Source organism: Mustela erminea, chromosome 17, assembly GCF_009829155.1.
Source record: "Mustela erminea isolate mMusErm1 chromosome 17, mMusErm1.Pri, whole genome shotgun sequence".
NCBI lineage: Eukaryota > Metazoa > Chordata > Mammalia > Carnivora > Mustelidae > Mustela > Mustela erminea.
In genome coordinates, this window is record NC_045630.1 from 35,484,013 (window position 1) to 35,505,286 (window position 21,274).

The window sequence follows — 21,274 nt, forward strand, 5'->3', positions numbered from 1 at the left end:
ATGGTTAAGCGCCTGCCTTCTGCTCAGGTCATGATCCCAGGATCCTGGGATCAAGTTCCACAATGGGCTCCCTGCTCAGCAGGGAGTCTGCTTCTCTCTCTCTGCCTCTCTACCTGCTTGTGCTTTGTTTCTCTGTCTCTGTCTCTCTCTCTCTCCCTTTCAAATAAATAAGTAAAACCTTTAAGACATTTTTTTTTTAATTTTGAAAACACCTAGCACATGGCCCAGGCCATGGTTAGCACACACACACCTGCGCTGTTTCCCTTATCTGCTGCACACACAAATGCACATCTATCTGCAGCTTCTCTTTGAGATCCCAAGAGACACAGATTCTGCCTCTGGAGCTGTGAATGTGGACACAAGCCCTCCTTTCTCTGGATTTCTATTTCCTCATCTGTGAAGGAGCAACTGGGTCACTGCTCAAAGATGAAAACCATCGGGTCTCTCAAGGATGGGTTCCATTAGGTCCTGGAACAAAGGGGTCCAGTCCTTCTAAGTTTGGGTGACAAGCAAGCTGTACTGACACGGGGGGCAGCCTGTGCTCCCTATACCACTGGGCCTTGGGCTTGAGCAGAGGAGCGTCCCAGAACTCCAAGTGGGAGACAGGAACAAGTGACAAAGGTTTACTTATGGGACACAGACCAATTTCTCTCTTTCAACCTCCAGACTTCTTGCCAAAGGTTTTTATTGGGCTTTTCATTTGTATGTCATTTTTTTGTTCAGTTTTTGTGTCCATGGAAGCTGAAGGGCAAGGACGCCGGCCGGCCAAGTGCAACTCCACTTAGAGCTCCTTGTCCCAAGGCCACGGCCCGCCTCCACCCTCTCCGTCTCTCCAATATAGTTTCCCATCAGCTCAGGCTCAGCAGCAGCACAGAAAGATCTTACCAGTTGCACACAGGGTGGGTAGGGCTGTGCTTCGAGGCTGTAGAAAAGTCTCCTGGAGCCAGGATGGAATCCAGCCCAAATAAAGAGGGCAGAGGAGCTGGGCCAGGGGCTGGAGGCTGGCACGTCACTTACAGGTGGCATAGTAGAGCACACGCCCATTGATGTGGTCGCGGATCTGCTCCACGCGCTTCTCCAGCCCCGTCAGGTCTGCCGAGCGGAGCTTGATGGCCTGGCTCCCCCGAAGCAGCTCGGACTCCATGTCTGAGGGCAGATGGAGGGCAAGGGGGGGTTGTGGAGGAGCCGGTGAGACACCCAGAGCCTCCCCACCCTTCCTTCTTCTCCCACTCACCCAGAGGCAGCACCTGCAGGAGAAATCACCTGCTTGGGGGCGGGGGGGGGGGGGAGGTGGGGGTAGCTAGACACTGAGGCAGCTCTTGGCTCTCCACCCCTACCCCACTCTTATGGAAACCAGACCCAGGAAGCCCCTACCCTTCTCCTCTGCTCTACGCGCTCTCAGTTGTCCTAGACTGACGAAGCAAACCACTGGCATCAAGATTAGCAACCCAAGACTGCTGGACTCAGCTGCCGTCCCCACCAGGAATCCTCCAGCAGGCACCACAACCACAGAGCCGGCTGGGGCACCAGAGTTCCCCTGCACTTTCCCTTCCCTAATTACCACTCCAGATAAATCTAGTGCCCCCCGCCCCTGCTCTGGTCCATTCTGTATGCCACCACTAGATTATGCACAGGGGATGTGGGGGACTCCAAAGTGACCGAGTGCAGCCGGACCATCCTGTCAGCCTAGGCGAGAGGCCTCTCTGCCACACGCACGGGGACTGGCACCGGCCTCAGCCTGAACTCCCCCAGGAATAGGGAGGGAGCGTGTGGCCTCACAATGCTCCAACTTTAGGCAGCTCTAGCTGCTCAAAGTCCCATGAAGCCAGAATCTGACCACTTCCGCTTCCACTCGGTTGTCTCGGGTCCGTCTCCTAGGAGTAAATGGGGAATATAGCTCTTCTGCCTCCCACGTGGACGTCTTAGAGATGTCTGAGGCCACACCTTCTCAGATGAAATCTCCCTAGTTCCTTCACCCACTCTGCACCTGATGTCACTACGAAGTCTCTCGACCTCCCAGCCCTGGTGGTGCTCCCCGCGATAGGCACAGACTTGTCAGCCCCCCCCCCCGCTGAACACCACCCACCAGGTGAGATCCCACAGGCATTGGGAACAGTGGTGCTGCTGGCCAGACATTCAGCCACTGGCCATCTCTCCGGACCTGCGGGCTGATCAAATATTGAAATTTTCGCAGCTACCGTTGTGTTCCCTGGTCCCCATCCCCAGGACCCCCAACCCCCACACGTGATCTTCCCCAAAATCCTGCCATGAAAGGTAAAATCCTGCCAACAGAAATGCCTGTTCCACTGCTCCAGTCTGAACCTTTTCTGATTCATAGGTGTGTGACATACCAGTTACTAAAGATTTCGCACGCTTTGTATTTATCTGCCCTTTGGGCGGTAGCAAGACACCCCCGACTTCCATGGAGCTTAAAATCACTCGGAACCCCTGGGTTTTTTCCAGGTGACTAACAATTCATATTTGCTTCTCACTCCTCAATTTTGAAATGTTTTATCATTTGAGCGCTTATAAAAGGTTTTCAGGTACGTGAGCCACTAAGAAGCCAAGCCTCACCTGAGCTGTACTTGTGAGCCTGGGCCCAAATAAGGCCAGAGTGGAAGGTAACACTTCTCTTTCATGTTACCCTGCTCGGTTCAGTGCATCCTCTCAGCCTTCTGAGATAGCCATAGAATGACTGGTTCTCTTACCTAAAGGATTAATGACCTGTTGTCGACAGGTCTGATGAACAAATCCTTTATCTTCGCATAAAACACTGATGGACGAGGGCAGGGTGGGCACTGACGCAAGCCTTGGCAACCCCGTCAGGCTTAGCAGCTCACCCTTCTGGGACGGCTGGCCGCAGCCTCCAGCCTACCTCGTCAACTCACCCGCCCAACCTTCCCAGGGTGTCCACCTGCCGGCCAAACAGATTCTTGTCTGTTTTCTCTGAAATTCAGAGAAATTCTGTTTGTGGCGTTTGCTGGGCACACCAGGGCAGTGACCCGTCATCACATCTTAGAGACTGAGCCCAGTTCCTGGAAATCCCTGCTCTCACATTGGAAGAACCTCAGAACCCTTTTTCTTTTCTTTTTTTTTTTTTTTAAGATTTTATTTATTTGACAGACAAAGATCGCAAGTAGGCAGAGAGGCAGGCAGAGAGAGAGAGGAAGAAGCACGCTCCCTGCTGAGCAGAGAGCCTGATGCAGGGCTCGATCCCAGGACCCTGAGACCATGACCTGAGCCGAAGGCAGCGGCTTAACCCACTGAGCCACCCAGGCGCCCCCTCAGAACCCTTTTGACAACAATTTTTTATTGTCCCTGCTATATTCAAAACCTTTGGATGGTTCTCCGCTCTCTCCCCTCTCGTGCTGGCCCTGAGGCCAGCCCTGTGGACCCAGCCACACTGACCCCATGCTGCTTCTCTCCCAACCATTCCGACCCTCTTCACCCCTCCTCTCCTGCTGGGTGCTCCTGCCCCCCAGCCCCAGAACATATCTTGTTGCTTCCCCCTCCCCCCGTCTTAAAGTCCCTACTTTTCCTCACAGCCTCCCGCAGGCCTACGTCAAGTCTTATCTCTTCTGAATATTCCCTTCACCGAGCACTTCTCTTGGACAGAAACGTCCGTCCACAGAGCACTGATCATGCGGGCTCCCATCACAGACCCCCTTGTGCTGCTGGGTAGTTCCAGGCATCTTGCAGGGGACCAGGAAGATGGCCCCGTCTGGACTGCAAGCTCCTGAGGGCAGCACAAATCTTACGAGCATCTCCTCAGTCCCCACAGCCCCATCATCGTGTCTCCTAGCCCCTGGGCACCTGGGGAAGCCCCACTGCTCTCGCCCCCTCAGCACAGCCAGCTCTGACAAGGCCGGGCCTCAGAAGCCCTGGGCTGGGGCCTGCCTCCCGGGATGCCAGGAGTCCAAGCCCCAGCAGCGTCCCCTCACCTTTCATCCTGTCCATCATCTCCATGGTCTCCCCAAACAGCTCCTCGGCCTCCGTCTTGACACTCAGGATCCGGCTGCCCTGCGCCCCCAGCATGGGGCTTCGACCCAACTGGTCCTTCAACTCAGCGTATTTTTGCTTTAGTCTGTTGAATCCCTGAAAAAGGGAAAACCACCTCAGGGCCATAAGCAGCAGCACCCAAAGTCCTAAAGACCTTTAACTAAAGCACGCGACAGCACTCAAATCCACATGCCAGGGGGTGGCTCTGGCCTGTGAAAACCCCAAGACCCCAGGCCGTACCTTACGTCATCGGCACGTCCCTCCCTCCATCTGCTCCTGTCCTTCCCCACCCAGCGCCGGGCACCTAGTAGTCACTGGGCAGTGTACTCGGCAGCCAGGCCGCTACCGACCCCGACCATGAATGCCGAAGTTCCTGGTACGCTGGAGACCCAGAGGAGGGCCCTCTGATTGCCTCTCTGACACAATTCTGACAATGGTGGGGGCACAGGTTAGGTTAAGTCAAGACTGCCTCTGGGCCGGGAAGCCACAGCAGGGGACAGGCTCTGGATTGGATGTCAAGGGACCTGCTTTGTAGGTGAGTTTGAGGCCAGACAATGTGACCCCTCCCTCTGGAAACAGAGAGGGACTGGACTAGATCATTAGCAACACCCCTGAACTGACTCCCCAGAGGTGGCCCGAGGTGGGGTCCAGATGCCAGGCCAGGTCAGGGTGAGTCCTGAAGCCCTTTCTGAGGATTCTAGAATAACATGTTCCAATCGCTTTTGAGCCCAGGGTCTCAGATAGCATACAGAGTCCTCTCCTGCTCAGGACCCTCACCCTGGCTGGTTCTGCCCAGGACGACCTCCATCCGCCCTCACCTCCTGGGCACTCAGTGCCCGCTGCTCAGCCCCCTCCGTGAGCTGCTGGGCCCTCGCTGCCTGCTCCCGCTGCTGCCTGGCCCTGCGGCTGAGCTCCTCCATCCGCGCCCGGAAGTCTCCCAGCTGCGACGTCATTCCAGCCACCAGTCCTTCGGCCGGCCCCAGGACCTGCTGAACCTTGGTGGGGAGAGAGACCTGGCTTGTGGCAGATCTCCTAAGCAGCGGCCTTGTCCTTCTCTGGCCCAGCTCATCAGGTAGCAAAAACTCTCTCCAAGCAGGATTCCACTATTGTCCCCTTGCTGATCCCCTCTCTCTCTGTCCCCTGGCATGCAGGCAGCCCCCTCCCTCCCAGCTCAGCCAATCCCTACACACACACAAACACACACACACACACACACCCCGCTGCAGCCCAGAGCCCACCCCTGGCCTTTTCCATCAAGCCTCACAACCAGAAAACCAAGAGCTCACAGCCACGCCCATAGGCCCATAGCTCATAGTCTTCCCTCTTTAGGTCCCCTTCCAGGTCACTTTCTGGCATTTTCTGTATCTTGGGCCTGAATCTGTCTGTTCACCCCCAAATCCAGTGGAAGGAAACCACACCCCTCACCTCCGCAACCCTCTCCTGAATAAGCCGAAGGGAACGGCTGGTGCCTTGCATGGTGTCCTGAGCTTCCTGGAGCGCCACCGTGCCCTGCCGGAGGTTCCCCACCACATCCTCCACCTGGCCCTCCACGGCGTGGGCTCGGCTCCTGCGGCGGCGGGGGAAGGGGAGCAGAGGTGAGGGAAGGAGAGACCAGCGAATGAAGAGATGCGCGGCTCTGCTCACCGACGAGCTCAAGAGACTCTCCCTCCCAGCCAAGACTAGAAAGGGAGCCCTAACACAGCAGCTTTTCCATCCCAGGATCTCACCAAGCAGACCTGGGCAGTGGAAGTGTTATGTCAGAGACCCCCTTTGGCGTCACCAATATGGAAGACAGGGTGACCCTGGACACCGTTTCTCACTTCACCACCCCCACCATGGTAAGCACCCCTCCTGTCCCCCAGCCCTCCACACCCGTCTGACGTGTACAGATTCTTTACCCTCTGCCAGCAACCCAAGGAGTCGGGAAGCAAAACCCCAGTCCAGCCCTGGGCAGGGAGAAGCGCAGGTCCAGGGCCCCGGGCCATACCTGGCCTGCTCGGCCTTCATCTGGAGCCTCTGGGCCCGAGCAATGTCCTGCTTGGTCTGAGACAGCACCAGGTCCACGTTGGGTAGCCTGGCGGCAATGGCCTGGATCTCATTCATCTTGCGCAGGACCGTGGCCGAGTCTGTGGGCAGCCACAGAGCCAACACGGCCTCGCTGACCTCCTGGATGGTGGCCGCATCGGTGTCCGAGTCTGAAAGACAGCCATCCATCAGATCCCAGAGCCTCGCCACCTCCCCAAAGATCAGAGGCTTCTCCAAGCTGAGCAGCTCCATGGGAAGCACCCACGTGCCTCTCTGCCCCCGGCCACCCGAGGAGCCGCCGCACTCTTGCAGGGACACTCAGGGGCCCGTTCTCAGAACTTCCGGGAATGCTGTGGAGGCGGCGGGGGGTGGGGGGGGAGAGTTTGTGGGCACAGCTGTGGCAGCTAAGTGTCTGATGCCACAGGAAACTGCTGGCTGGAGAGAAGGAGGAGCTGCCAGGCAGCTGGGACTGAACAATGCCTACAGCACGAACAGCAGCAGCCCTACACTGGGGAGAGCGGCCAGAGCCGAACTGCTTCCTTGGCAAGCAGACTCCTTCCACACACCCCTCCCCAGGCCAGTGTGCTCCTTTGTGCAAAGGCAGAGAAAGAACATCAGGTCTTTGCTCCAGTGTCACCTCTCAGAGAGGCCAAGCCTGGCCACGCGATCTAGAATCACAACCTTCCCCATGCCGATACCCCTTACTCTCCTCTGTCTTCTCCCTAGCAATTGTTGCCTCCCATACGCCGAACCCTTGCTCACCTATCTGTCTCCCATTACCCCACTAGAAGCCCTGTGATGGCAGGGACTAGGCGTCCTGCATATCCTCGGCCCCTGCTGCAGTGCCTGACCCTCAGAGGCACTTGGTGTTTGTAGAGCCAATGAATGATTCAAAGACCTCCACACCCAGGCTTCCCCTCTACTCTTCAAGCAAACTGACTTCAAGTCAAATGGCTCCTCTGAGCTCACTTTGCAGACCTGTGAAATGGGTAATCGTCCTCAAACCGAAAGGACAAAATCAAACAACCGGTCAGCAAGGATTTTATAAGCCAACTCCAGCTCAGAGAGCAAGGTCAGAAGTACAGATGTGGCATCTCCTCCCTATCTCTCCTGTTCACTTTTACAGATCAAGGGACTGACGTGGTAGGGGAAGGGGGCACCTGACCACCTGGGTGGTTTGTCCTGGGACTTGAGGCCAGCACGTGGGGAACTGAGACTGAAAATCGAAACAGACTCAATCCCTGTCCTCACAGAGCTCAAAACAGACAGGCACATAACCAAGGACGGCCAGCCTGAGTGCCAACGGTGAGCACAGGAGCTCAGAGGAGTACTGGAGGGGTGCCCTAACCCAGTCTGATGGGAGGGTGGGGGTCCTGGAGAATGGGTTATCTAGAGGATTCTTAGAGGGGGAACAGGACTTAGGTCTGGAGAAGTGAGGCAGGGAAGCAATCCAGAGAGAGGGAAAACTTAAGCAAAATTTGTGTGTGTGTGTGTGTATCCATCTAATAGTATAATCATCTAGAGTGTGAGCAGCAGAGTGAGAAGACTCCTATCTGTATTCCTTCGGCAGGTTCCTTAACCTCCCTGTGCCCGAAACCCTCCTCTGCAAAGTGGTAGGCAACCAGGACTACGTCATGTAATACCCATGAAGCACTTAGAACGGGGCTGGGCACTTAGGGAGAACTCAGTAAGCCTGAGCGATGATTCTGTGAACTCCATTTGAGTTCAATGGAAACTCAAAGAAAGGAAAGACCTTTCTTTTCCTTTCGTGGGAAAGACCACGTGTCCTCCTTCCCCCACAGGCCTCCCACATATACCCCCACACTGACCCTGTACACGGCAGCATCCGGTTAGTACCTGTGCCCCTGCACAGTTCTCTGCACACCAAATCCCACTGCCGTGAAGACTGCTAGAACTGTCCTGGGCCCTTCACAGGCATCACGCTTCCCTCAGACGCTGCTCCTTCTCCCTGCCCCTGGCCCCGTCAAAGGACCTGACCTGAGACACACGTACAGTTTATAGGACAAGAGGGACTCCCCGCCGATCCACCTGAGCCCAGAGACTTCCTAACCTGCCTCCCACCCCCTGGTCAACGATGATGTCATTCAGCATCACTAGGCTCTGCATCGGGGAGGATTTCCTTATCTGCGAGTCCAAGCCCCAGACTTGGGCCTGCCCCTTCGTCCTTGTTTCCGGAGCACCATCTCCCTGCATCCACTCTCCCCCATTCTGGGGCTCCCCGGGAGGCTAACTCCAGCCTGGCCTCGGACAAGCCTCGGCTGCAGACCCTCCCCACCCCTCTCCAACCTGCCCCCCACACCCAGGCAGGAGCTGGGGCTGGCTGGGAGCAAAGGCACCGCAATAGGAGCAGAGAAGAGCCTTGTCATCACACCAAGGCCTCAGCTCCTAGGAACTGGGCTCCCGGCCAAGTAAATTCCCCGGGCAGGGACCAGAAATCTAATAATATGGAATACTACCATCCCAGTTTGCAGAAGCGAAAGATGAGGCCAAGAGGAAAGCAACCCGCCCTGAGTCCTGTCCAGGGAGCTTTCCGCTCCTGGGCCAGCAAGAGAGGGGATCTGCTTCATTCACCCCTTCAACAAGATGGGGTGCTTTTCTGTGTCTGGCTTATGCAGGGTGCCAGGGACATAGTGAACAAGGCAGACAGCCATCCCTTTCCCCTTGGACTTCAGAATCTAGCGGAGAGACTAACGATACACTCGTACACAAATGGATTCAACCACCACAGGCTTGGAGCAGTGTGAGGAAGGTTAGACCATGAGGGTCAGACGCTGGGGGGGTGAGGGGGGGGTGGAGGAGGACCAGATGGGGTGGTCGGGAAAGGCGGCTCTGGGGAGATGGCCTTCCAATGGAGCCAGGAGGGTAAGAATCAGCATCCTTGGAACGAGGATTCCAGGCCGAGAAAGCACGTGTCCTGTCTCTGAGGCTGGTAAGAGTCAGCTTGGTCAAGAATGGGCAGGAAGACACAAGGCCACACCCAGGAGGGGCACAGGGGCCACAGTAACTCCAAGAATGAGGGAATGGCAGGGAGGAGTTCGGGATGAGGAAAACGAGAACACCTGAAGGGCTCTGGCAGTCAACGAGGGAGGGGGGAGGGCGGGGGGGGGGGCTGGCCAGGAAGCCTGGAGGCGACGGGAGGAGGCAGGGAGCTTGATGGAGGGACCAGAGGGTCCAGCGCCAGGCAGGAGTCCAGACATCAGGCCAAAGGAGGGTAAGGGCCAGGCTCACCTGACAGGAAGTCCCGGACCTGCTGGATGAGGAGCCGCAGGCGCCTGACGTCCTCCTCCATCTGGGAGCGGCTGGCGCTCACCTGGGTCTCCAGGTGCTGAGCATCTGACTGCACCTTCGAGGCGGCTATCTCAGCTGCCTTGATCTGCCAGCACACGCCATAGGTCAGCCACGGTCAAGGCCCCGAGAGCGCCTCCCAGCAGCCCTCAGGGATTCTGTGGGCACCTGCTACCCACAATCTACCTGGGAAACAAGGGGCGCTAACCTGGTTTGGCTCTGGAAGCAATGATGTGGAGTCAGGTTAAAAAGCCCAAATCACTGGCCCCCCTCCTCGACCTCTCACTTGCTGTGGGGCTCAGACAAGTTACTTAACCTCTCTGGACTTCTGTCTCCTGACTTGTGAAATAAAAACTGACTTGCCCTGGGGGCTCTATCGCCTTAGCCTTGACCGACGTGTGCCTGCCCTGCCGTGGCTTCACCCACCATGTGCCGGGTCTGCTGGAGCTGGGCGTTGAAACCCTGCAGTTGCTGGGCCACCTGCCCCGCCATCCGGAAGGCCCCACCCGCTCTGGGGAGGGCACCTCTGCAGTGAGGGCCACATGCTGTGCCATTGTCTTGAGGACACAGCTCTCCAGGGCACGCTCCTGGGGTACAGGCCGCCTGCCTGGAGCCCCCGCAGAGCTGTGGAGAGAAGGGGGCATCAAAGAGGGTACCCAAGGCTCTTCAACCACCACTTCCAGCCCACACCCCGGGAACAAACAGCCAGACGTCTCCATGGCAACCAGGCACCAAAAAACGTGTTTCCTTAGCAACCACTGAGCACACTGTGAGGGGCCAAAGATCAGGATGGGTGGGGGCGTGGGGCAGGTTCACACTGCCCCAGGAGGAGGCATGGCAGCAGCTGGCTTGTGACAAGCTGGAGCAGAGAGACCCGGGACGTGGGGTTCCATGCTTTGAGTCACCTTGTTGATGGTGGGTGTCAGATCAGGCAAGGAAGCCATCTCCAGCCTCAGGGCGACAAGTTGGGAACCACTGACTCCGGCTCCTCCTCCCAGCTGACCCTCCAGTCTCTCTGCTTCTCTCCAGCTGTCCCTGAGCTGTAAGAGCAGCTGGAAGCTGTCGGAGACCTGCTGGTCAGCCTGGGAAGACCGCTGGTAGGCTGCACTCAGCACCCGGAAGGCCCCTGGGGGAAGACAAGAAGGGAACTGAGCCGCCCGGGCCCCCCAGGCCTGGAGATGGAGAAGCAGCAGGTGCAGGGCTGAGGCGGGGCTCAGCCTCCCGGGCACCTGAGCAGCCCTCCTCACCCAAAGGATTCGCGCCACTTATCCTCTCAAACTGGTCCTTCTTGCTCTGATACGTAATGAGGAGACGATTGAAGCTTCTGTCCAGATTCTTCACGTCTTCTGAGAGGGACAAGGCCTCCTCTTCTCCAGGCAGATCAGGCTGCAGGCCCTGGAGAGTCTGCCTGTGATAGGAGAAGAGATTTCACGAAAATTTGGGAGAGGGCCTACTTCCCCAGAACCTGCCAGCCCCTGGAGAAAGCTCTCTGAGTCAGGAAAGAGAGAAGTCTTCAGCAAAGGCCACAGAACGTAGACTCCACAGGCTGAGGAGGATTCTGCAGGACAAAGGCCAAGAGAGCCGGCCCAGGTTCCCTCCATCCCTCGGCAGGCAGATCACAAAAACCTCTCCTTCCCCGACTTGTGTGACTCTACCATCCTGAGCCTGCCGCACCTTCCCAGAGCTGGCTTCCATGAGCCCCTCCTCCTTGAGTCGCTGCTGGCTGACATCGGCTTCCCCCCCCACCACCTGCTTGCCAGGCTCCTAGGTCTCTCCTCTGTAGCCCACACCTCCCCATGAGCACCCACAGCTGTTGGGGGGGGTGGTCTCCACCCAAATGGGGTCAGGATCCACCAGCCCTGGCCCACAACCATTCAGCTCTCCTCTCTCCCCATCCCCTTTGCTGGTCTACCAACCGCCAACTCCCTCCCACAAGCTTTGCCTTCTTTACCCACAGGCTTTGCTCTGGCACAGAATGTCCCTCCATGGACACCTTTCCATGCCTGCTTTTTCAGCCTACCAAACACCAACTCAGTTCTAAGACTCAGGTCAATCCCACACCTGGATGGTTCTGGGCACTGAAAAATCAGCTAATGCGTGGGGAATGCAAACTAATTATAGAAACTTCCAGAACCAAACCTAAGAAGGCGCCTCTGCTGGTAGGAAGGAGGCGTGGGTGGGACCGCTCCCATTCCAAAGGCAAATACAAGTTATTTTTAGAGCCCCTGCCTCTCAGATGCCCTGCACCCGGGTGACTAATCCCAAGCTGACTCTCTCCCATGGGCAGCACCGGGCACTTGAAAGAACACTGGGGCTCCTGCCCACACTCAGAGTCCCAGCTCTGCCCCTTAGTGGCCATGTGACTGTCCCACGCCTGTCTGTGCCTGTTTCCCCACCTGCAAAACGGAAGTAATGGCACCCAGCACACCAACCTCACAGGACTGCTGTGATCGTTCAAAGGGAGCGTGCATGTGAGAATGTTCTGTAAACCATAAAGGGCTATGCCAGCGGAACGAAGGACCAGCGTGCGCCACTTAGGTGAACCCGCATGACGGAATTCTTCTGCGTGCTGGGCAGGGAAGGGGAAGTTTACCTGATAGAGAAAATGGTGTTGGCCACCTGGGACACCTCCTGCTCGGTGACCGAGGGTCGGGAGAGGATGGCTTGCATCTGCTCCATCTGGCTCTTCGCATCTGCGATCCAGGAGGTGAAGCCAAGATCCTCCAGGCCCTGCCCTGGCCACAGGCTGGCGGTGGCATTGCGGACGCCACTGAGGCGGAGGGTCTGGCTCCGGAGGTCGGCATCGTAGATCTGGAAGCAAGGGTGGCAGGCCACGCACACCGGGTAGCGGTCACAGTAGCCTCGCTGGCACTGGTCACAGCGGGGGCCGGTCAAGCCAGGGCGGCAGAGGCAGCGGCCTGAGGCCTTATCACAGCCTGGGCCCTCGGTTCCCCGGAAGTCACAGTCACAGGCTAAAATGGGAAAAGATGGTGGTCAGGGTGGGGGCTCAGGAACCAAAGGCCTGTGGTGGGGAGAGCCTGAAGCAAGGTCCGACCTCAGGGCCCATAGACAGGACTTGGAACAGCAGACAGTCAAGGCCAGAGCAAAATCACGACAAGGGCAGCAACAAAAGCATGCCCTCACTTAGCACCTACTGTGTGCCAGGCACCGCCCTCAGCTAGACACCCTCCAGCTCACACAGCCTCTCTGTGACAGAGTCAACCACGCTCCTTCCCCCACATGTGTAGACGGCAACAGGCACAGGGATATTAAGTGCTACGGGCCCTCAGGAACCCGAGGCCATGGGGACAGCTACTGGCCCAGCCACTTGGCAAGACAGAGGCCACGCTAAGACCAGACCCGGGTCTGCACGCTCCAGGTCCCATGCTCCTGTGGCTGCTTGTCAAACAGACTCTGGGGAAACCACACCTCTCCCCTCAGGACTCACTTTCTCCATCTAGGAGGAAACTCTTCCCTCCCTGCTGCTGCCCCAGAGATGGCTTCTGGGAAGTGCTGTCTCAGGGAAACAGGGAGGGAAGCCACCCCCCACCCTCCAGTCAGGAGGACAGGGTCCGGCCTGACGACAGGGGGCCCTGAGGCTGGCTGGAGCAGTGGCGGGGAACACACGCTCTCAGGGGGCTGCCAGGGCCCACCCCACACGCTCCAGTACAGGATGTCCTCCCATACCACAGACCCTGCCGCACGCCCTCTACGCATTGCCCACCTGCGCGCTCGCCCCCGGAGCCCCCGCGTCCCCCTACTCAGTAAGGCACCCACCACGGCACGTTGTGCCAGCATCTCCGTACGTCCGGTCGGGACACTGGCGTATGGCTGCGGCGCTGCACGTCAGGCCACCAAACCCTTCTCGACAGGGGCACTGCCCTGTGAACTGTGGGGGGAGCACCATGAGGGAGCGTCCCGCCAGGCCCGGCCGTGTCCTGGTATCGGGGCCTGGGTCCCAGATCCCTGCTCAGCACACAGGGTCCAGGACGCACTGACCGCCCGCAGAGAGGGGGTGCCCCCGAAACAAAGGCACCTATTGAGGGATGGGCTGGGATGCCAAAGCCCCGAATGGCTCGAGGAAGGCTCAGATCCACACCAGGAGGGAAATCTGGTGGCCTCCCCAAGGAGAATGGGGCAGAAGCAGCCCAGACTGACTCTCGGCAGCATGCAGGGGAGACAGAGGCAGGTGGGCAGGCCCCCTTTCCCGTGGAGGGACCCAGGGGACCACTCCCTCCTGTACCTGGTTGCACTGGGGGCCGAGGGAGTTGTGAGGGTCACAGGCACACGGCTCACAGCCCCGACCGCTGGCCAGCTTCCAGGTGGTAGGGGAGCACACTGGTCACATTTGGGGCCCACCACGTGGGGCAGACACAGGCACTGCCCACTCTCCTCATCGCATGGCATGTCCCGACGAGACCCCAGGACGCTGCAGTCACAGCCTGCAGGACAGAGGGTTACTCAGCTCACAAGCCCACCAAAGCACACCCCTAGGGGACACACATCAGGGAGAGGACCCGGGCCTGGGGAAGGGAACCAGGCAGGGTTGTTCTTTCCAGATAACCTGACTGACTCAGGAGGCCTGCCTGGCACCTGACCACCAGCCCGCCCTCCCTCCCTCCAGCTGACTCAGGACCACCTTCCAAACCGGTCCTGCGCTGCCACCTGCTGGACACCCAGCACATGGCACCCGGCCCTCAGCATTCAGCCTTGTGAGCTAAGTCTGGTGGCTGGGGGCCCACCTCACCCTCCCCTTGCTATCCCAAGCTGGGTCCCCCTACTCACGGTGACAGCCCTGCGGGTTGGCATAGGTGAGTCCTGTAAATCCTGGCTTGCACAGGTCACAAACGCTCCCCCCTGCACATGCTCCTTGCACACGCACTGCCCGGTCCCTGGGTCACAGGGAGCTCCCGGCACCGCCCCATCGGGGTCACACTCACAAGCTGAGAGACAAAAGCAGCCACCACAGTGAACATAAAGAGGAAAAGCAGAACGTGAAGAGCAGACTGTAGAAGCCAAACTGCCTGGTTCAGATCTTTATTGCACCACTTACAAGCTTACAACCTTGGTCAGGTTACTTAACGCCTCTGGGCCTCAGTTACCACATCTCTCAAATAGGCACAATGATACAACTCTCAGAGACTCCCTCTGAGGAATAAATGAGTAAATGAAAATGCAGGTAGAACAGTGTTTGGCGCATGTTAAATACTATCGACGTTCTTTCCCAAACGACTGCTGTGTGCCAAGTGCTGAGCTGGGCACGCTTGCCTGTTGCTCTGTGTCACCCTCATGACAGCCCGGAAAGGTGGGGACACACTCCAAGTCACACAGCAAGTAACTGCGGGAAACAGAAGTCGGCTTGCCTTTCTCACTCTTTCCATACTCCAGCGACGGCAACGGAAGCGAGCCAGCGCTCTTCCTCCCCACACCCAGACCTCTTGCAGGCCTTGCAAAATGCAGATTCTTCTTCTAGCAGAAAAAGTCCTTTGTGATTAACCTCTCCCGATTCAGATCAGTTCGGTCCACTCTGCTGTGTGTGTGAACACACCGGCCTTGTGGACATGCCAAGTCACTCCTGGCTGTTCCACGTTCCTTCGGGAAACATTTCTTCAGCATCAGCTATGTGACTGTCATGGTGCTAGAGCCTGAGGACAGAGGATGTAATCCCTGCCCCAGAGGAGTTCTCAATATTGGGGGGAGGTGGGGAGAAAAATACAGAGCAAACCACACTACCATATGGTAAAAACAGTCACATAAATGTGGACAAAGGGCTTCGTCTGCCTCTGTCGTATGTGTTTCCATTGCCAAACAGTGTGTGTGTTTCCTGACAGCAGGAACTATCTCTTCTATTTACTTTTGTCTCTCCTATGTCCAAAATAAGAGCTACCTAATTATCAACTGACTGACTGATTGACGACCCAGAGAAGCTAAGTGATTTGCTTAGAAGTGCACAGCTAAGTCAAAACAACTGCCCCCAAGTAGTGACAAATAAGCAAGGCTTCTTGCTTCCTGAGGGCTCATGTATTCCCAGGGAGAGTGTGGATGGACAATACCTGGGTCCCCAGAGCCCCTACTCACGAATACAGGTCTCCTGAATGGGAGCGCCAGGACGCCGGTTGCGGAAATAGTGCAGCTGACAACGCTCGCAGTTCTTGCCCTCAGTGTGGTCCCGGCAGTTGTCACACACACCTCCATGTGTCCCCTGGCTCGCGGCAAACACAGCTGGGTCGAAGTGACAGGTCTCTGAGTGCCCGTTGCAGTCACACCCTGAAAAAGGAGATTTCCGGGGCTGACCCACAGAGCAGCCCTGTTTCCGTCCACAAAGCACGTTCCACACTAACACACTGGCCTCTATCTCTTGCAACTCTGCAAGATGTTCAGGTCTAGAAAATGGGGAAACTGAGGCCTAGGGAGGCTTGTGTAACTCATTTAAGATTATATGCCCAGTAAGAAAGCAAACTAGAGTAAAAACCTGGGCCTCCTAACTCCCAGTGTGGGGACTAACCCAAGAATAACACCCATGTGGGGCCAAAAAGGGAGTCCTTTGAATGAGCCATCCCAACCCCCAACCACCACTGCCACCACGGATCTCCCGCTGGGTCACAGCCTCTCTCTGGGCTAGGGACCCTTATTTCTCCCAATTGTGCAGAGAAAGGCCCTGACTCCAGGAGGCCCTCTGAAGTAAGGAACCAGATACATCCTACACAGGACAAGGCAAGTGGAAGGGACAGAAGAGGAAGGATCTGGGGATACCATGAAGGCCGTGTGGCATCGGGAGCACGGACCAGCCTTGGTCCCTCTGGGCCTGGCTGAGAAGAAGGTTTGGGGAGGCAGAGAGTAGCTGCAACCCAAACTCTCCATCCCCACAGAATAAGGAGAGCTTCCCTTACAAGCGTGTGATCAAGGTTAGATTTAAATAGTAAAGAATAGTTTCTCCCAGTGTCCAGGTGAGATCACTGAGGCCCAGAGGGGCCAGCACCCCCCCCCAACCACTACAGGGGCAGGGGTGAGTCCGGGACCCTACGCTGGCATTCGTGGGGGTCCTGGTCATCTGCGGATCTCCAGGGCTGATCGTTGTAGAAGGGTGCACAGCGTTCGCAGTTGGGGCCGGCAGTGTTGTGCTGGCAGACACAGACATCATGGACCTGGGAAAGGGGCCACCGGTTAGCAAGAATCATTCTCAAAGGAATGTCCCAGCCAGCTCCCCGCCCCCTCCACCCCTCACCACTCAGGGTCCAGACTCCCCACCTCCTCCAAGTCTTCACTCAGCTCCAAGGACACTCCCAGGTGCCTTCCTGTGTGCTGTTGTGTATGTGTGGCTGTGTGTGTGCACACATGTGTACATGCATGTGCCTGCCCTTGTACTCTAGCTAGGCTTTTTAAAGCTCATTCCTGGGGCACCTGGAGAGTGCAGTCAGTTGAGCCTCTGACTCTTGGTTTCGGCTCAGGTCCTGATCTCAAGTTCGTGGGATCAGCTCCACACTGGGCTCTGCGCTCCAGGCTGCGTCTGCCTGGGAATCTCTCCCCTTCTCCCTCTGCCCCTCCCCCTGTGCGCTCTCTCTCTCTCTCTCTCTCTCTCTCTCTCAAATAAATACATCTTTAAAAAATAACTAAACAAAAGCTCATTCCTTGCCTTTGGACGTCCCCCTGATGCCCAGTCCAAAGCAGCACCTGGAAGGTGCCCAGACACCCTTACTGGCAAACTCTGATTCCAGAACTTTGTGGGCCCTCTGGAGATTGATGTGCTAACAATCTTTGACCACGGCTGCTTGGCTAATGGGTCTTCTGTTATGATCAATTGTTACTAGACTCATTAAGATGTAAAGACAGAATAGCTATTACGTGCTCACTGTCTTCTGAATTAAGCCTGACACCCTCAGCCTGGCAGGCAGGACTTGGATGGCGTCTGCCCCAACGTCACTTCCCCCTGGAACAGCAGGACCGAGCTGCACCTCCAGCTGTACCCCGCGCAAGCCATGTTTCCCCACCTCTTGGCCTTTACTGATGTTTTTCTTCCCTTCTTCCTCCCCTCCCCAGCGAGATCCTGCCGGCTGGAAGGGCACTTTCTCCACCGGACCTCCCTGGTTCCTCCACTTCCATGGATCTCAACCCTGGACGTAACTCCAGTTATGGGGGAAGCTTTTTTTAAAAATACCATGGCCAGGCCCAATTCAGATCCACAGCTCAGGGACAAGGCCCAGACATCGGAACACTTTAAAGCAGTGATTCAAGGGATGGGGGTGCAGCCAGATTCGAGAGCCCCTGGGGCTGGGCGTGCCCCGCCCCTCCTCCTGCAGCCCCCGGAACACTGTTTTCCTCATCCGTCAGCACTGAGTCCTCTGCCGCCTGTGTTCTACTCCTTCATCTCCAGGCCCTAACGGATGACACATTCCTGGAGCTGGTCCCCTTCTGGCCTCCTCTGCAGCCCTGGGCAGGGGCTGGCCCAGCCGTGGGAAGGATGAAGCTGCCCAGGGCCCCCAGCACCTGTGTTGCCCTCGCAGGCCATTTTACCATGAATGCCTTGTGCCCCTCTACCCCCAGGGCAAATGAGCTCTCGATATTAACTGAAGGACGAAGAACAGATGCTCCAGAAAAGCGAAACGACAGTTTCCTCCGCCTCGGAACCCAAGGTTCTCTCCCCTCTCTTGATGGTTCTCACATTTCCTTTCCTAGCAAAAGCACCAGGGTTGCTGGTGAAGCTAGAGCTTCCCTTCCCATCTCCGCCGCATCTGAGTCAGCGGCTCTGGGGTACACTGAGCAAGATGGGAGAATCTCTTCTCTCACCCAGCCCCGGACCTCGCCACTAGGTGGGACTAGAGTCCCCAAATCAGTGCCTCTCCACCCTGGCAGCGCTGAGAATCCCCTGGAAGCTTTAAAAAAACAATTAGGGGCGCCTGGGTGGCTCAGTGGGTTAAGCCGCTGCCTCCGGCTCAGGTCATGATCTCAGGGTCCTGGGATCGAGTCCCGCGTCGGGCTCTCTGCTCAGCAGGGAGCCCGCTTCCTCCCCTCTCTCTCTCTGCCTGCCTCTCTGCCTACTTGTGATCTCTCTGTGTCAAATAAATAAATAAAATCTTTAAAAAATAATAAAAATAAAAATAAAAAAACAATTTAAAAAAAATGGAATATCTAAGGACAGAGGCTCCCCAGGAAATTATAGCGTGTAGCCAGGACTGAGCAGCATCACCTTAAGCTCCCCGCGAGACCCACAGATGTGCTTACAGGTGACTGAAAACCAAGTCGTCCCAAGCCAGACGGAAAGCTTTGGAAGGGCTACAAAACTCTGCTCTTTGAAGGAATCATTACTTAGACTCCACTCTCACTAAAATGTTAAAGACCCACATCTTAAATTGAGCGCCCTCCCCTCTTTTATAGGGGCCCCCAGAATGTCCGCTGTGGTCTGGCTCTCTCCCCTCAGCCCTTCCCACCAGAGGCTGTCACCTGCTCTGCAGCGGAGGGGCCAGCAGAGGCTCCAGGCTGAGGGGCGCAGCGGTCGGCGTGGCCGTGGCAGAAGCAGCTGCCTAGCAGACGCAGCTGGGACACGGCGTAGTAGGCGCTGGGTGGGTAGTAGCCTCTCTGGGGCACCGGGGCCAGCCTGGTGAAGTTGACTCTCAAGTTGGTGATCTCCCCCAGCTCTGAGAGGGGGCAAACAGTAAGTAGGAGGGGGTTGGGCAAGGGAAAGTAAAGAAAGGAAGTTAGATGCACAATCAAGTCTCCTAGGGCAGGATGAATAAGGAAAGGAATTCTGATTTCACCACCCCATCTGCTCAATGGAATAAACCGGGTAAGTATTACATCCAACCATGTGACAGAAATAAGAAAGACCAGGGAATTTCTGCCATCCAAGTTCCAACCGACCAACCGTTTCAAGTCCCAAGTTTCAAGTTTTGTTCCCTACCCGTAGTCCCACCACAAGCAGGAGGAGTAATCACACTGACCTTGAATTTTTTGACTGTGAGTGGCTGGAATCCCAGAGGCTAAATCCATAATGTTAAGTTGAACCTACAGAGAAAGGGGAAAGGAAGATCTTGGGAAGAGGTAAACTTGGGATACCCAAGCTCAGAGGAAGTCTACCTTCCCACCAATACTCCATCCCTGTCTTATGGCTGAAAGATCCTTCTCACCTGGAACCCTGAACAGACCATGGATGTGAGGCCCTCCAAGCACCCTGAGGGAGTGAGATGGTCACTGGGCCCTAAATGTGTGTGTGTGTGTGTGTGTGTGTGCATGCACACAAGTGTAGATAACTTCTCTCCACTGGAAAAAAGGGATATCCCAAGAATTTCCTGATTTCCTTGGGTCAGAAATAATAGTAAGATGCGCAGTGTACACATGAGGGTTTAGGGGATACTAATTTTACAAACACCTCGGATGAATGAGAAGGCCCAGGGCCCAAGGATTCATGGATGTGGTCACCACCGCTCTCCAGACAACCCCGATTTCCACGATGCTTTCCCTTTTTTATAAAAACAGCTCATTTTGTGGGACTCCAGAGTCTTTATGACAGCCCTCCACGAATCGGGAGAAAGTCCTGTGTTCTGCTCTGGAGTCTAGGGAATGTGGTTAGTTAACATGGGTGTGGGCTGGGCTGTAACTCAGGAGGTACCGTCCACAGGGAGCTGAGCACTGGGTGCGGGGAGAGAGCCTGAGCCAGAGAAGGGAGGTCAGAACCTGCAGCCTCCCTCAGGGGCTGGGGAGGGGAAAGGCAGCTAGGAAAGAATCCTACTCCAGGTACAAGGCGTCAGGGAGAGAGTTCTGAGCTGCTTCTAGAGGCAAGTTCTCTGTTTCTCGCTCAGGGCTTAAGTTCCAGTGACCCGGACCTATGGCTTGTACCTGAATTTTCCCAAGGGCCAGATGGAGGGATTAAACTGAGAAAGCACGTTCCTCTGTTCAGCCCTATCCAGGTGAAATCAGAGCTCGAACTCAATTTGTGTAATTTGCTCACCTGAATCTAAACTAACCATCTCAAAGTCCTCCCACTGCAGCAGAATGGATTTTACCCTTTCCACGATGGGCCGTGCCAAGGAGCCGGGGGCAGCGGCTAAGGAAGAGGGCAGGGTTGGGTGACGCAGTGCCCTCGACATGTTTTTGAAATATTCTTCCTGAGCACCAAAGGGGACAAACAGCAAATATTCTGGGAGTGGCCAGGGAGCAGAAGAGACAGCAAAGCACCCCGAGGGGCCGTCTATTCTCCAGGGGCTGGGGGACTATGGGAGTAACGTGGTGTCAGGGAGCCCCCCACCCCCACCCCACCACACACACACAACCATGTGCCTATTTTTCAGAGTCCTCTCTACCTACCTTCCCCCCATCCGGGCGCCCGCTGGGCCTCTGGGGCAGGGACTGGCACCGGACATCGTGCCAGCTCTGGGGCTGGCCCTGGCGGACCCGGGGGAAGGCGGAGGTGCAGTCGGCCGCCAGGTACTGGTACACCTTCCAGGTGTTTCCGAAGTCCGAGGAGCGCTCGATCAGCATCCCAGCGGGCATGGGCCCCTGCGGAGACAAAGACCAGGTAGGGGCCTTGTGGACTGGCCAGAAGGGGCCACCAGAGAGACACATCACCCAAATGGGCAGGGAAATGCACAGGTGGTTCCCCCGAAAGAATCACAGTGAAGGAAGGAGAAGGGGCGCGGGAGGGGCAAGTGGGCTTCAGGGTTTCCCGGTCCAATTCTCCTGACAAACACTGGCCCCCTCTGATTTCCCCCATGGGAACCGTGGACACCAAGAGAAAGGTGATCTACACTCCACAAGAATGTGATCCTTGCTCAGCCCACCACCCAGCGGTCAGGCCAGAAAATTATCCCACAGCCAAACGTCCGGGCCCTCCAACCCTCTCTGCCCACCTCAACTGACAGGGTTTCCTAGCTGACTGTCTGACCCCCGCGCCCCCCATCCCAGGTCTGCATTACGTAAAGATGAAGGACAAGCCTCTCAACAAGACGCATGG

The 21,274-nt window shown here is 56.7% G+C and overlaps 1 protein-coding gene across 1 annotated transcript in view; it reads right to left on the minus strand.

The window, feature by feature from the left end:
• Positions 1-645: 645 nt before the first annotated feature.
• Positions 646-21,274, minus strand: part of LAMB3 (laminin subunit beta 3) — a 48,860-nt gene continuing 28,231 nt past the window's right edge. The window contains 20 exon segments of the mRNA XM_032318449.1: positions 646-1,146; positions 3,942-4,095; positions 4,818-4,994; positions 5,425-5,566; positions 5,987-6,194; positions 9,274-9,418; positions 9,757-9,954; positions 10,236-10,456; positions 10,578-10,738; positions 11,924-12,302; positions 13,108-13,219; positions 13,574-13,654; positions 13,657-13,772; positions 14,116-14,185; positions 14,188-14,273; positions 15,409-15,597; positions 16,355-16,475; positions 18,769-18,962; positions 19,266-19,329; positions 20,629-20,820. Of these exon segments, the coding sequence (XP_032174340.1) occupies positions 1,010-1,146; positions 3,942-4,095; positions 4,818-4,994; positions 5,425-5,566; positions 5,987-6,194; positions 9,274-9,418; positions 9,757-9,954; positions 10,236-10,456; positions 10,578-10,738; positions 11,924-12,302; positions 13,108-13,219; positions 13,574-13,654; positions 13,657-13,772; positions 14,116-14,185; positions 14,188-14,273; positions 15,409-15,597; positions 16,355-16,475; positions 18,769-18,962; positions 19,266-19,329; positions 20,629-20,820 (3,147 nt within the window). The 3' untranslated portion in view covers positions 646-1,009.